The following is a 14,077-nucleotide window of genomic DNA, read 5'->3' as shown; positions in this document are numbered from 1 at the left end:
ATGATTATTTTTAATTAATGATACTGAAAATATTTCATTACAAATGAAGTTATTCCCATAAACACCAAATCAATTATTTATTACAAATATGATTCCACACATTTCTTCATATTTTTTGCATTCAGATCTTGGAATGAAAATTCAATTGAAAAATTACAAACTGTATATTACAGAAAATATAAAAGTAACAAAAAATTTCAACAAATTGCTAAACGATGTTGTTAAAATTAAAATTCCATAGTCCACCACATGTAAATACAATTTTTTTTTTTTATTTTAAAATACTTTGATCAGTCCCGATGGTATATTTGCAATAAAAATGATTTATTAGTAACTTTTTAACTCAAGATGCATACATAGTTTCTTGGACTTCAATTCTTCCAAGCAACACAAAACACATGATATATTAGATGTTTCCTAGTTCTATTGAAAGAGATGTTCATGAGTATGCATGCTGTATGACAAAAATTTATCTCCTTCGGACTACTATTATGCTAATTGAATGGAAGGATTTACATTAATTGAGATCAAAATTGAGCCTCCTGCTCAGCAGCTCTTCAGTTAAGATGTTGAGCAGGGAGGCAATGCAGGTGGTGGTTGGGATGTCGGGGTCGGGGTAAGGGGCCTAGGTAGTTTTGATTGCTCTGGACGGGAAGCTACCGATGGAAACTTGAGAGACGGGAGCTGTTCTAGAATATCTAAAACCTCATCCATTTTGGGTCGCGCTCTTGGCTCGCTTCTTACACATTGTATTGCAAGCGTGGCTGCGATCCAAGCGCCTTTTCTAGGATACTGGCCCTCTAACTTGGTGTCCATTATTCTAAATAGCCTACGATGCTCCCTCAAGTTAGCCTTTGCCCACTCCACCAACTTCTCCTCATCACCGGACTTTGTTCCGTCAATCACACGCCGCCCTGCAAGCAGCTCCAGCAATACAACCCCGAAACTATATACGTCACACCTTGCTGTCAACTTACCTGCCAGGGGGGGAAACAATTTGCACGAGTGTATGGAACGCTATACCTGAACAATCTTATGGAAGGGAATATATGCATGAGAAAAATGAAGCATTCCAGACAGGGTTTTTGTTTCAAGACCACCACAAAAAATATCATCGTTTAATGTGGAAGCAAACATGGAATCTTGGAAAGTTGAAAGAAATTGCCAAATGCCATTATGAGACCAGACAGGATTAACTGCAAAAATAAATCTCCAAAACTGGTGCATGATTTTTATCTCAGCATCCAAAACAAGTTAACCAAAAGATTCTATAAACCCGAGGCACAAGCAATACAAATTATCCCAAGCACAATGCCAGCAAAAATAGATTTTTCACCCGTATCAAGCCCAAAGTCCCCGCCCGCCCCCCCCCAGTTAACATTACATTTGACCGAAACCTCAAGTTTAAATTTGAAATTGTAGTTTTCCAATTCTTGGTGGTACAGCCAAATAAGGGAGTTTTAAGTCCACAATCAAATGTTTGACCTCTTACAGATTTTGCCTGCATTTTTATCTTTGCTGTAATACGCTCACAAATGCAAGTGCACGCGTTTTTAGAGAACAAGTCCAAGATTGCACCACCTAGATACATGAATTTGACGTCAGAAGACTTCCTTCATTTGTAGCAAGCAAAAACTCTCTAGCAAGTTCACCTTAACTGAAAACAACTCTTTTTGATTCAAAAATTTGCCACAAATTTAATTTTATTGAATTATTCAAAGAAAAGAGTTGTCAAAATCAACCCCCCCCCCCCCAATTGAGGAACAAAGAGGCAGAATAACAAACGGACAGTGAAAGGTGAAACCAATTCACAGTCTTGTTAGAAGCACAAGATCCTCTCATTGGATGAAAAATAAAAATTTATATAGAATAATCAAAACAAACAACAGGGTTAATGAGTCAATGGAAATGCATGGCAAAGGATCAAAATTCAGACAAGTCTTTGAAACTGGGAAGCAACAGGGTTAATAGCTTTACAAAATGTACCAACAAAATGCTAGCCATGAGATAAACCTGTAGTAAGGTACTCAGGGGCAGTATAGCCATGAGTGCCCATGACACGAGTGGATACATGAGTCTGATCCCCAGTTGGGCCAGCCTTTGCCAATCCAAAGTCTGAAAGTTTGGCATTGAACTCCTGCAAATTAAGTAGCATAGCAAGTGTTGAACCATTCATTAAACAAATTCCAACTTTGTACCACAAAATTTGAAGCAAAAACACCATCGTGATTTAGAGAACTTTAACCAACTACAACAGTCAACAGGTCCCTGAATCATGTCAACTGAGCCCACGCTCTCACAAAGCTAAAGCAGATGGTTTGCTTTTAGTGCACATACCAAATCTAGCAGGATATTAGAAGCTTTAAAATCACGGAATATGATTGGGGATTCATTGCTGTGGAGAAAAGTGAGCCCTCTAGCCGCACCTATGGCAATCTTAACCCTTGTTTCCCATGAAAGAGGTAGTGAACTCCCTGAAAATGAGGCACGGCCTCAGAATTAGTGATCACAACAACATTTGTTTTGCAAGGTTAGCTCTAGAAACTTTGTGGCTTCTAGGCTTCTGTTAACTTCATGAAGGGGGGATATTATCATAGGGACTAACAAAGCATGCTTTGAAAATCTAGCCAAAAATAAAAATAAAAATAGAACTTCAACTAACTTCCAAATAGATGATTCTCCAAGCTGCCATTGGGCATTAATTCATAGACTAATAGCCGGTCATCACCTTCCAGGCAGTAGCCAATAAGTTTGACCAGATTTGGATGATGAAGTTGGCCAAGATAATTGACTTCTGACTGCAACCAATGAGCTATTAGTAAATGACTAAATCCAAATAAGTAAAAACAAAAACTGCTAAGTATATTGTGCACGAAAACTACCAGCCACTCTTTATGGCCTTGGAAGCCTTGGTGTTTGAGCATCTTGACAGCAACAATAGTTTCGTATCCAGGCCTTACAGCTGTAAGAGTCTGTTCATCAAGCCATCCTTTATAAACATACCCAAAACCTCCTTCTCCAATAAGATTTTCATCCTGGAAGTCCCTAGTAGCATTCTTAAGCTCACCAAAAGGTATTGCTTTCACATTGGGTGATGACAATATCTCATCCTCAGATCTTGGAGTTGGCAGTATCCCAGTTCTACTTTTTTTACTGGGTATATGGATAGTCAGAAGTGGAGGGCTGGGTGAAATTTTTGTCCCCTCTGAGAAGAACAATATGAATTATATGATAGTTTGGAATTAAGTGGAAACTCGAAAATAGTACCATGGAAAAATGAATTTACAATCATATTTAGTAATATTTAGCCCTGGGTCTGAGAGAACATATGACATCTACCAGGTAGTCTACTTGGCACACAAACAGATTTCAGACCACTAAAGGATGTTTGCTGAATCATCTCCAAAAATCTTACGAGTGATGATATACATGACAGGATTTTCACTCATTTGCAGTTGTTACGGTAACAACTTGTTGACCAAGCACCATCTCCATGTTTTATCATAACCAAAAAAAACAGAAAGGAAAAACCTTTTTTATTCACCTACCCAAAAATGGAGGAAAAGAAAAAAGTAGTTTACTTCCTGACATGACTCTTCAAGGCATCTATGTAAGTACACAAATTCAAAAGCAACTAACTGTCTTCATTAATTTATATGCAAAAAAATAAAGAACAGGCATGATGAGATATACACACGTATTGGGTGCCTACAAAATACAATAAGAGGAAGTACCTAACTATGAAGATGGCACACGCCTTCTATGCTTATTTTCACAAGCAACACCTTAACTACGGCCAAATAGCTACAAATTATCTCAATAGAAATTTGTTTGAATCATATCCGTTTGCTTATGATATAAACAGATATAGGTGTCTGTAATGCAGGAAGCTTCCAACATTGTGAGGTTGGAGGAGGGTTGTCTTTGTACGCAGAATTACCATTGCTTTGGAAAGAGGCTGCATAAAAGTACAACCTTCTACTAACCCTTGCAAAGTGGGGAGCCTCATGCACTAGGGACGCCATTTCATATTCATTATTTAATATAAATTATAATGATGATGCTGTATAATGATGCTTCTTTCTACATCACCTAAATAAACGGCAGGGTCCTTTTAATCAATAAAAACAATGAGTGAAATCTTATCTTTTCATGACCCTTCATATGCTCATCAGAAAATTGAAATCTAAATTAAAAACACACGATCAAGGGTCAATATGTGGGAATAATGACATTCTAAAGGAAAGAAACTTAAGAAAGCAAGCTGCTACTTATTATATTTGGCATCTACAATGAATATACTGATGCATAGAAGATGAGTTTTACTGTTTTAGGAACAATGGTTGTGCTTCAAAATTATCCTTTCGCTCTAAATATGGTAGGGATGATAATGAGCACTTGCCTCAACGTCTATCTGCTGAACTCACCCCATTTGGGGCAGATTTGGACATAAAAATTTCCTTGATGGGGCAGGTAAGCAGGGAAAATTTTCCCCAGTCATCTGATGGGTATGAATGAAGTCCCTGAACTGTGCCCAACCCACACATATTTAAATAATTTTCATTTTATTTTTTGTATAATTATATATAATCCCATATTTCTATCTAGTCATAGGGTTTTTGTCTAAAAAATAAAAGTTTTCTTTAGATTTACTCCTTCCTACTACCAAATTTGAGCTTCTCATGCTTCAAAAATTACGTTTTATTTTTTATATTTTTATTTTTATTTTTTGAATTTTCGTATCTACTTTATCTATCACCTGTTAGTGCAGTATTTTATTTTTTAAATTTGAGCAGTAATCTGGTGTTTAAGACATCTATTGGTGAAAAAAACATGGCTGAGAATACAAAATAGTTTTTAAAGATAAATTATTAAATACAACAAATCAACTAATAATATTAATCCTATCTCTCTAATTATCTCCATCTATGAACTTATCTCCATTATAATTCATGTCAAACCTAAAAGTTTCCTACCAAATTGTTTTGGTCGTTGTTTACCTCTTTTACTACTAACTTCTTTCACTTCATCTATTCTCATCACAAAACTAGCTATTGGTTTTGTTTTTTCTTACAAAACCAAATTATCTTAATTAAATTTTAACACATTTTATTCTTAATAGGAGCCACTCCAACTTTATGACGAATAATAAATTACTAATTATGTCTTTTCTTGTATGGTCATATTTACCAAAAATATCCTCATTTCAGTTACACTCATTTTTCCACATGTTAGTATTTTACTACCTAACATTTTGAGCCATGCAACAGAGTTTATCTTAAAAACTATCCAATAAAAGTTCACTTTTAGCATTAAAGAGATCTTACAATTGCATAAAACATCAAAAGCACTTATCTATGTTAAACCATCTTGTTTTAATTCTATGAATAATATTTTCGATAATCTCTCCGTGTTTTAGATAATTGATTTAAGATATTTGAACTAATATTTTCTTGAAATGACTTGATCTTCAAGTCTCACCATGACATCATCCACCCTTTTATTTTTACTATAACTTATATTCATACATTCAGTTTTCGATCTGCTTAACTTTAAGCCTTTGGATTCTAAGGAATTCCTCCATTCCTTGATTGATCCTAATGGCATAGGGAATTTAGTACATTACCAATAGGGACAAGAATGGTGATGGGGAAGTGATTCCCAGACCAAATCTAGTCCATTGCTATTCCTACGAGATGATCAAAGACCACAATGCGCTAAAGACAAGCAAATTGAAATCTAAAACTTGGGCCTATTAAGAAAACTTAATATTAGCATATACTGAACCCTCAATTAAGAAAATATTTGATCATCCAATACATCAATCACTAAATTCATTAATATTTTTACTAATAAATTTACTGATCCTCGAGAAAATAAGAATAATGTGATTGAAAAGACAAGACTGGCTTACTTGAAGAATATCTGTATAATTGGCTGAGTAACTTTGGAAAGAAACATGATTAATCCAAATGATTACAGAAAATCTCAATAGAAGAGCAATCCAAGGGACTTAGATACCTATTTAGGCCTATAGAATTTGAATTGTGTTGTCTCTCCCTATGTAACATGGTGAACTACATGCTTCTTTAGATAGTTGAATAATTCTTTCTTGATGTTAGACATCTACAGCTCTCATTGCATTCACATGTCAAACAAAATCTATGACAAAGTTAAATGGAATAAGAAAATCATGGACACCCTTAACAGAAAACAGGGTATTTTGAAGATATTGTAAATGGAGACGAACTTAAATCCTCCGCAACATTTCAGAAGTACTGTAATGCATCTGCAACTAGCGAGAATTCATCTTCCCTGAGCGTATCAAATATCATAAATAAGTTTTTTTTTTTTTTTTTTTTTTGGGGGGGGGGGGGGGCAGATGAATCTGAAACACTTTTATAATCAACACGGAAAACCCCAAAACATAACAAATATTAAAACTCTAAAGTTGAAACACTTGTTATGGCAACCAAATGCAAAACCAAACAAACTCTAGAAAAACCCACATTTAATTCCCGGTGTTATCCATTACTAAACCCTTTAGTAACAATTAACTAAACAGAGAGGAAACAAATAAAGGAATCATGCCCAAACAGCAGAAGAAGAAAATAACGAAAGGCCCAAAGCAGGAATTAAACGATACCCGGTTGCATGTCCAAATCAAAGACTTGTACATAAACAATACGAGGACACCACACCAGCCACGGAAGCCAAAGTCAGATAATTGAATGCAGGACCAAGGGAGATTCCATATTTCATGAACAAAGAAAAGGGGCAAAATATTTGCACGCAATTAAAAGAAAGAAAACGGACCCAGAAAAGGACAATACCAGAGTGGGGCTTGGAGTTGGCGAAGTCGCCAACTTCTGGAGGGGCTTTCGCGTTAAAGCAGTTGCCCATGGCGTCGATGCGAGGTGTTCGGAGAAAAAGGTTTCTTCATCAATGGAGAATCTGAAGTCTTCTGTGTGCCATTGTTCTTCCTCTCCGCTGTATGACACAGAGATAAAGAGCGGAACCCGAACACGGCGGGCGGAAATTAGAAGGGAAGAAGAAGAAGAAGAAGATCATGGGGGGATGGGGGAGAGGGCCGAGAGTCCATGGCCCACGGCTAGGTACACGACGAAGCCAATTTATACGTGTATTGACGTGCCTTGTTGCGGGGGCTTCCCAATGATGATTTACTTAAATGCCCATCTGCAACTCCGTGATTACAGCTATTTCCGCCAGATAGAAATTTATTCCCGGGGTAATTATGGGAAGGAAATTTTTTTATAAATGTGAACAAAATTCTTTTTATCGAAAAAAAAAATTATTATTCTTTTGCGAAGGAAGAAAATTCAGAAGAATAAGCAGTAATTTTAGAGTTTTTATTGTAAAATAAAATCTGAAGTAGAAAATATAATTATTCTTAGATAAAATTACCTCAAATCAATATTTAAAATTACAAATATTATATTTGTCACATAGCATTAATTAACTCTTTGTTTAGTAGTTTTATTGTTAAAATTGAAAAGTATTTTCCATCATTAAATTATATATCAAATGGCATGTATAACAAGTTATGCGTATTTCTCGCACCACTCTTTATGGGTCAGACTCAATTTAATGGGTTGGCCTAATCACCCGAAACTCAGGAGATCTAAGTGAACTCATCAAAGGAAGCTCATACACCACTAAAATTCGAATCTCACAAAGCGAGCTCTTTACGAGCTTCCGACAAAGCTCTTAACGAGCTCTCAATAAAACTTCTAGTTCGTCAGATCGGTTAGGTCGCTGGCTTAAAAACACCCGGCTCGCATAGATGACAAAGTTGCCGAACAATCAGAAGCAAGGCCCACCTACTTTATCTAAAACGGACCATGTTCTTCAAAAGGAAGATCTTACTCCCGATTTTATGCAGATGATAAGGACTGTTTGTCCCTCATTATATTGTCTTTATATTTCTATATTTTATCCAAATTGTAAAGACCCTTCATTATAAATAGGAGTCAAAGACATCATAAGAGGGCAAAGAGAATAATCAGAATGCGGTCGTAAAATAGGTATCGTTTTGACCAAATCACGTGAAAATTGCTTGTGTTTACTCATATTTAGAATTTTTGTTTTTTTCTTCTTGACATTTTTGGATTCACTCACTATGGCCCAAAATGAATCATGGTCGTCTGAAATGAAACGCGGACATAAGTGTTTCTCAAATAATCTATCAAAATGTAAATTATATATTTTGTATAATTAATCTATCAAAATATAAATTATATATTTTGTATAATTTAAAGAAATGTCCCTAGTCCCTATGGAGTGTTTGATCAGTACAATGTACGTAAGTACAAAATTTTACTAAAACTATGAAGAAAGGAAAGCTGAACGGACATATAACACTGTGGTGGGCTAGCTAGCTGCTTGTAAGTCCATTCAACTAGGTGGGCTTGCCCAGTGTTCTAAGATGGCTTTGATTTGGTTGTTAACCGTCATTTATTATTATTTTTTTATTTAGAGGAGACCTTTATCTCTTCTTCTTTATTTAGAGGGATTGCATAAATATTTATATTAAGTATTATTTTTATTATATAAGATCAATTATATGACATGTATTTGTTATTTCTATCTATATTAAGATTCTTTTACCAATTGTTTGTCTTTGTCTTTCGTACCCTTTTTTTCAACATTTGTTTCCTTTCACCTACTTTTCTTATAAGACTTTTTATTAATCTTTCTCTTACATAATTAAATAATTTTTGTCGTGTTTGTGTTTATACTTTAATCTTAATTATTCCAAATACTTGTGTTTATAATTTTATTTTTGTATATAATTACATACCCATATCTCTGATCAACACACCCTCACCACCGTCTTGTATAATTGAACACTTTTAATTTGTCGTTTATTTTATGCTAGTTATACTTAATTAGTTAGCTAAGACAATGAGTGTTCACATTAAATTAATTTTAATTGCACGTGTTTCTCCCTAGCTATTTGCAAACAGGAAAAAGAAGAAAGCAATAGAAGAAAGAGATCATGTTAATGCCAGAAATTATAATGGAGTTGGAATTTTCTCAGCACCAAATTCTTGAATTCACAAGCATTGACTTATAGTTTAAAGGTGTCAAACATCAACGGTACGTACATCATTTCAGTACAGAAATCATGCCATTAAGTAAATGCATGTTTGACTTTGCAGTAACTTTGGTGTGTATATTAGTTCCTATATATATTTATTTCATTGCAAAAAAATTTCTCAACTGTTTATAATTGCTCATCTGAAATCAAAACCTCCCACATCATTTGCAAGAAACCAAGACCAGTGACTTCAATTCTGCTTCTTCTGATGTATATTGACCAAATCTAGTGTTTGTTGCAGTACAGTCCTACTATGCAAGTTTCTAACTTCTCATATACATGTGAGTGAGCCCAGCAAATATTAGTGGGAAAAAGCCGACTATCCTTATTCCTCAACAGCCATAATTATATAATGAATCTCAAATGGCTGGCTGGCAAACAAAGCTGATTATTGTATATAGTTTCTATTACGTACTGATTATGGCAAAATTCAACCTTTCATGTTTCATTATATATAGCTTGATGCAGTGAAAATATATTGCAGAAGAATTAATGAACGTCATATTAGCAAGTCTTTTTACTATAATTCCATCATTCTAAACTACGTATCATAGATTTCGTTTTTATGGCAACTCAAAGCCCAGTTGAGCATTTAGTGTGAGATGGTGATGATCAGTTACCTTCTATATATATTTTTCTTTGATCAATATGTCAATTGATCAGCCATTTTGCTACAGATTAATTCTTTGATGTTAACATATCATCAAATAAATTAAGAGGCCCATGCTTCATTGAGACTAATATTAAAACAACACAAGCCATGGGATTAAAATACTCTTTAATCTTATATTCTTGGATTTGTTGTCAAAAAAGGAGGCTTTGTGAGCGCTGATCGAGTACGTACTACTCTTTTTATTATTGCTTAATTAAAGAGTACTCTTGAACATGGATATTCTCTTTGGTCATCAAATTGAAGTTTCTGGGAAGTAAGAAAACCCTAGCTAGCAAGCTAGCTAGCCAGACTGGGAAAGAAAGAAAGAGTGACATAGATAGAAGAAGCAAGAAAGAAAGAGTGACACAGTTGTAATTATAATTAATTAAAGTCAGGTCTCTATTGCGTAAGCAAGTTCCTGATCAAGGCGGCTTGAGCACTGTCCGTAGTTTGAAGCAGCTCCGACAAGCGCTCGCTCAGATCGTCAACCTCCCTGTGCAGGCCCCTGATGTAATTGCAAGTCTCCTGTAAAACCCTAGCAGCCGAAACCTGCGCGTTTAATCAGAGATTAATTTTGCTGGTTTAGGGCACAAAAGCAAAACGCAACCCTGAAATTGGACCAAGAAGAAGCAAGTGTAGACCTTGTCAGAGCGTCGGTGACGAAGCTCAGGGAGAAGCTCTTGCAACTTGGAAACGAGCTCGTAGATCTGGTCGTCGGTGATCCTTGAAGTTCCTGGTTGCCTTGAACGTGATCTTCGGCTAGACATCTTGGGTGTCTATGTGTGTGTGTAAATTTAGTGTTTATGCGAGGAATAGAAGAGAGGTAGAAAGGTGTCTAGGGACAAAGGGGATGGAACTTGTTGGGAAATGTTTAATCAGCTAGCTCGATCGGAGAAGAAGAGATACAGTGTCAGAGAGAGAGAGAGAGCACAACAATAAGGGGTGAAGAAGACAATTGCATGGGAGAAAGCGGTGGGCAATGTTGTATTTAAATAGGGTTTTGGGGAGAGAGAGATAGAGAGAGAGAGAGAATCAAGTTTCTAGAGATGCGCCATACTGTCTTCGCTCTGTGTGTTTCCCAAGTTGGGTTTGATCTGAAATGGGCTTCAATATGAAGAGAGAGAGAGAGAGAGAGAGAGAGAGAGAGCTTGCAGCAGTTGAGGGCAGCGACGAGGGGTTTCTGGGTGCTTGTGTCAGGCTCTACTTGCAACGCTTTCTTATTTTAATTACTCTCTCTCTCTCTCTCTCTCTCTCACTATTTTTACCATCATTTACAAAAAAAAAAAGAAAAGGTTTTCATCCATTAAAATCGTATCCCAATTGTTAATCTTGTGTTCTTAAGCGGTCGTTTATTGTTGATTATTTGTACAAATCTAAATCAAGAGCAAATCACTAACAGCTGAGGATAATCTTAATAGCTAGCTAGCTAGCTAAATATCATCTACTTCATTAATATATATATATATTCAAACATATTTTAAAAATTAGGATAGCAATGAATAAAATTAAACCCTTTAGAGAAATTTAATTAAAAAACATGCAAAAGTTTGGCATTTTGTAACTCATTCATGCTTTGAATATTCACATCTATATATTATTTTTTTCATGAAAAAAAAAAAAACTCAAGTGATCATCGTGATCATAAACATATATATATATATATAGCATGTTATTTTTAAAACACCAACTATTTAGGATATGTAAAAATACTTTATTAGAATCAGTGCATAAAATTTAATCATATCATGAATTTCCCTTCTAGCTAGTGGGAAAAATAGAAACTTAAGTGATCAAATATATATATTTATTATTTAACTTAATAATATATATATATATATGGTCGTCAACAGTACTTATCAATCCTCTTAATTAAACATCTAATTAATTACCCTCAATTAGAATCACCAATTAAGCAAAGAAGCATGAAAAGATACTAACATGCCCTTAAACTTGAAAAGTCCGAGTTTTATCTATTACAAGTATGTATGCATATATTTTATATACGTATGTGTTTGTTTATGTATGGAAAGAGAGAGAGTCAGACTCACACAGCATGTACGCGGGAAGTGAAACCAAGGTGCGTGCCGGCTAACATGCATGAGGATCGATGTGTGGCATGGTTGACTGGTCAAACTTGCCAATGCCGCACAGATTGACACGACGCCATCCGAAGCTACACCCTCTCCCTCCCTCCCTCCCTCCCTCTCTAGATTTTATATTTACCATTAATTAATTACAATATTTATTTATTTATAAGATATGTTATTATATATATATATATATATGTTGCCGTGAGATCAGCCAGCGGGCAAAGTGCAATCCTTCCCAGCTTATCCCTCTCTCTCTCTCTCTCTATATATATATATCTATCATCTACGTTAATTACATTAATTTATATATAAGATATATTTCTTTTATTCTAAAACGAAATCTGACTTAATTTCAAATTACATTTTTAATTGATTAATTAATTTAGATTTGAACTATTAATTTCTTCAATTTAAAAAATTGAAAACTTTTGTCAATATATTACAACTATTTGTTTGACGAACAGAGTTGATGCATGGTCAAAATTGTGACCCACATCCAAATTTTAGCCATAATTTTCTGCGACAATGGGGCCTTGATTAAGTGTACATGCACGCATGTATATATATTGGACTTGCCAATTGAAAACATATATATGGTTCAATGGTTCTTTTCGGCTGCATTTTATGTTGTAACTTGTAATGTTGAAAAAAGAATTTATTTATTTAATACAAATAACTCAGAAGGCATATGACCAAAAGATGCACGATTTTTTAATTTGGTCACTCATGAAATATATATAGATATATAAGTGGTGTAATTCTATTCGATCGGCCAAATTAACCATATATATATATAGCTTGCAGATTTTGTCTTACTAATCCTAATTTTAGTGGGAATAAATAATTAACATCTTAAGGATAGTAAATAAGTCATGGCCAAATTATTATGACTAGTAGGAATATATAGGAAATAATTGTTGATTGAATTTATTTACTTTAATTTTGCTTCATTAATGGACCATTGACCAAATTGCAACACATGAAAAACACTCGTGTCAATTAAATAAATAAATAACAGCTTTATCAGTTGGAGATCAGATGGTGGGCTGCAAGCTGGCAGTAGTCGACTTACATTGCCATTTCAAGAAGTGCTTCTCAGGTTGCCCATCTGCATTGTCGAATCTATCTAATTAATAGAATTAATAGCAAGAAGGAAGGATCCTATGAAATATCTTCTTCCCCAGTTAACTCCTAGCTAATTGATTAGTATTATTATATCATTAATTTTCATTTCTGTTTCAATCATTTCTTTCAAATAATTAAAAGGGTAAATCTAAATCTTTAAAAGGCATATATATGCGTGCGAATCTCTTACCTCATCACTCATTAAGCTAGCTAGGCTTAATAGAATTAGTTTTATAGTAACTAGCATTCTTTACCGGACATTTTGGCACTTAGGACTGTGACATTCACTGTGTTTAATTTATGTATTTTTAAATTTTAATAATATTATTATTTTAAAAAAAATAGGAGCAAAAGAAACTTAAATTCTAAATTCATTCATTCTCAATATAAATTTGTGAAGTTTAATTAAGAAAGAAATTATATTTTAAATTCTAAGTTTAATTATTTATTCCAAATGAACGCCGAGTAGCGAGGCGTGACGACAAGGTCAGTGGGGGACTGAAAATGATGATCTTCTTAAGAGGGTGGTTGATTTACTAATTACTAGTACGATTAAGGCATCATTTAACATGACTTTTCACGGGCACGTGATCAGTTATTATAAATAATATATATGAGTCCAAGGGTTGTGAGATTCCCTTGACATCAAAATCTGTTTACCTTCTAATTAATTTCTTGTTTTCTTTTTAAGTTTTCATCTCTAATCATCAATCATTTCCATCAACACTTATCTCTAAAGAAGTCCATTATATATATATATATATATATTCACACACATTTTGTTGGATTAATAAACTGGGTCATTCTTCTTCGTTGGGACTCGTTTGTTGGAATTTTCTCCCCCACAGGGATTAAAGTTTCTTTCGAAGCAGTCCAAAGAGGAGATTTTTCTTTCTTTCTTTTTTTTTTATAATTTTTGGGTTCAGTTAATTTTTGTAATGTACCAAAGACAGTGGAAATCAGTTTATGTTTATGAATTGGGCGCCGATAATTATGCTTCAGAATGGCAGTAATTAAGCCAATCTACATATAGCCAGTCAACTCAGCTGCCCCCAGACTAATATCATTGAAGGATCAGAGGTTAAAAAT

General features: G+C 34.5%; 1 protein-coding gene and 1 pseudogene across 1 annotated transcript; both read right to left on the bottom strand.

Annotated features, from left to right (window-relative positions):
- Positions 1-446: 446 nt before the first annotated feature.
- LOC127793134 (probable serine/threonine-protein kinase PBL3) lies at positions 447-6,903 on the bottom strand (annotated as a pseudogene).
- A 3,040-nt stretch (positions 6,904-9,943) lies between these two features.
- On the bottom strand, positions 9,944-10,904 carry LOC127793096 (transcription factor PRE3-like). The gene is made up of 2 exons (XM_052323877.1): positions 10,415-10,904; positions 9,944-10,322 (listed from the first exon to the last, which is right to left on the bottom strand). The coding sequence occupies exons 1-2, from the start codon at positions 10,538-10,540 to the stop codon at positions 10,173-10,175; spliced, it is 276 nt and encodes a 91-aa protein (XP_052179837.1). The 5' UTR covers positions 10,541-10,904; the 3' UTR covers positions 9,944-10,172.
- Between the last annotated feature and the right edge of the window lie 3,173 nt (positions 10,905-14,077).

This window comes from Diospyros lotus, unplaced genomic scaffold (genome assembly GCF_014633365.1).
Source record: "Diospyros lotus cultivar Yz01 unplaced genomic scaffold, ASM1463336v1 superscaf1, whole genome shotgun sequence".
Classification (NCBI taxonomy): Eukaryota; Viridiplantae; Streptophyta; class Magnoliopsida; order Ericales; family Ebenaceae; genus Diospyros; species Diospyros lotus.
This window is presented reverse-complemented; position numbering and strand designations above follow the sequence as displayed.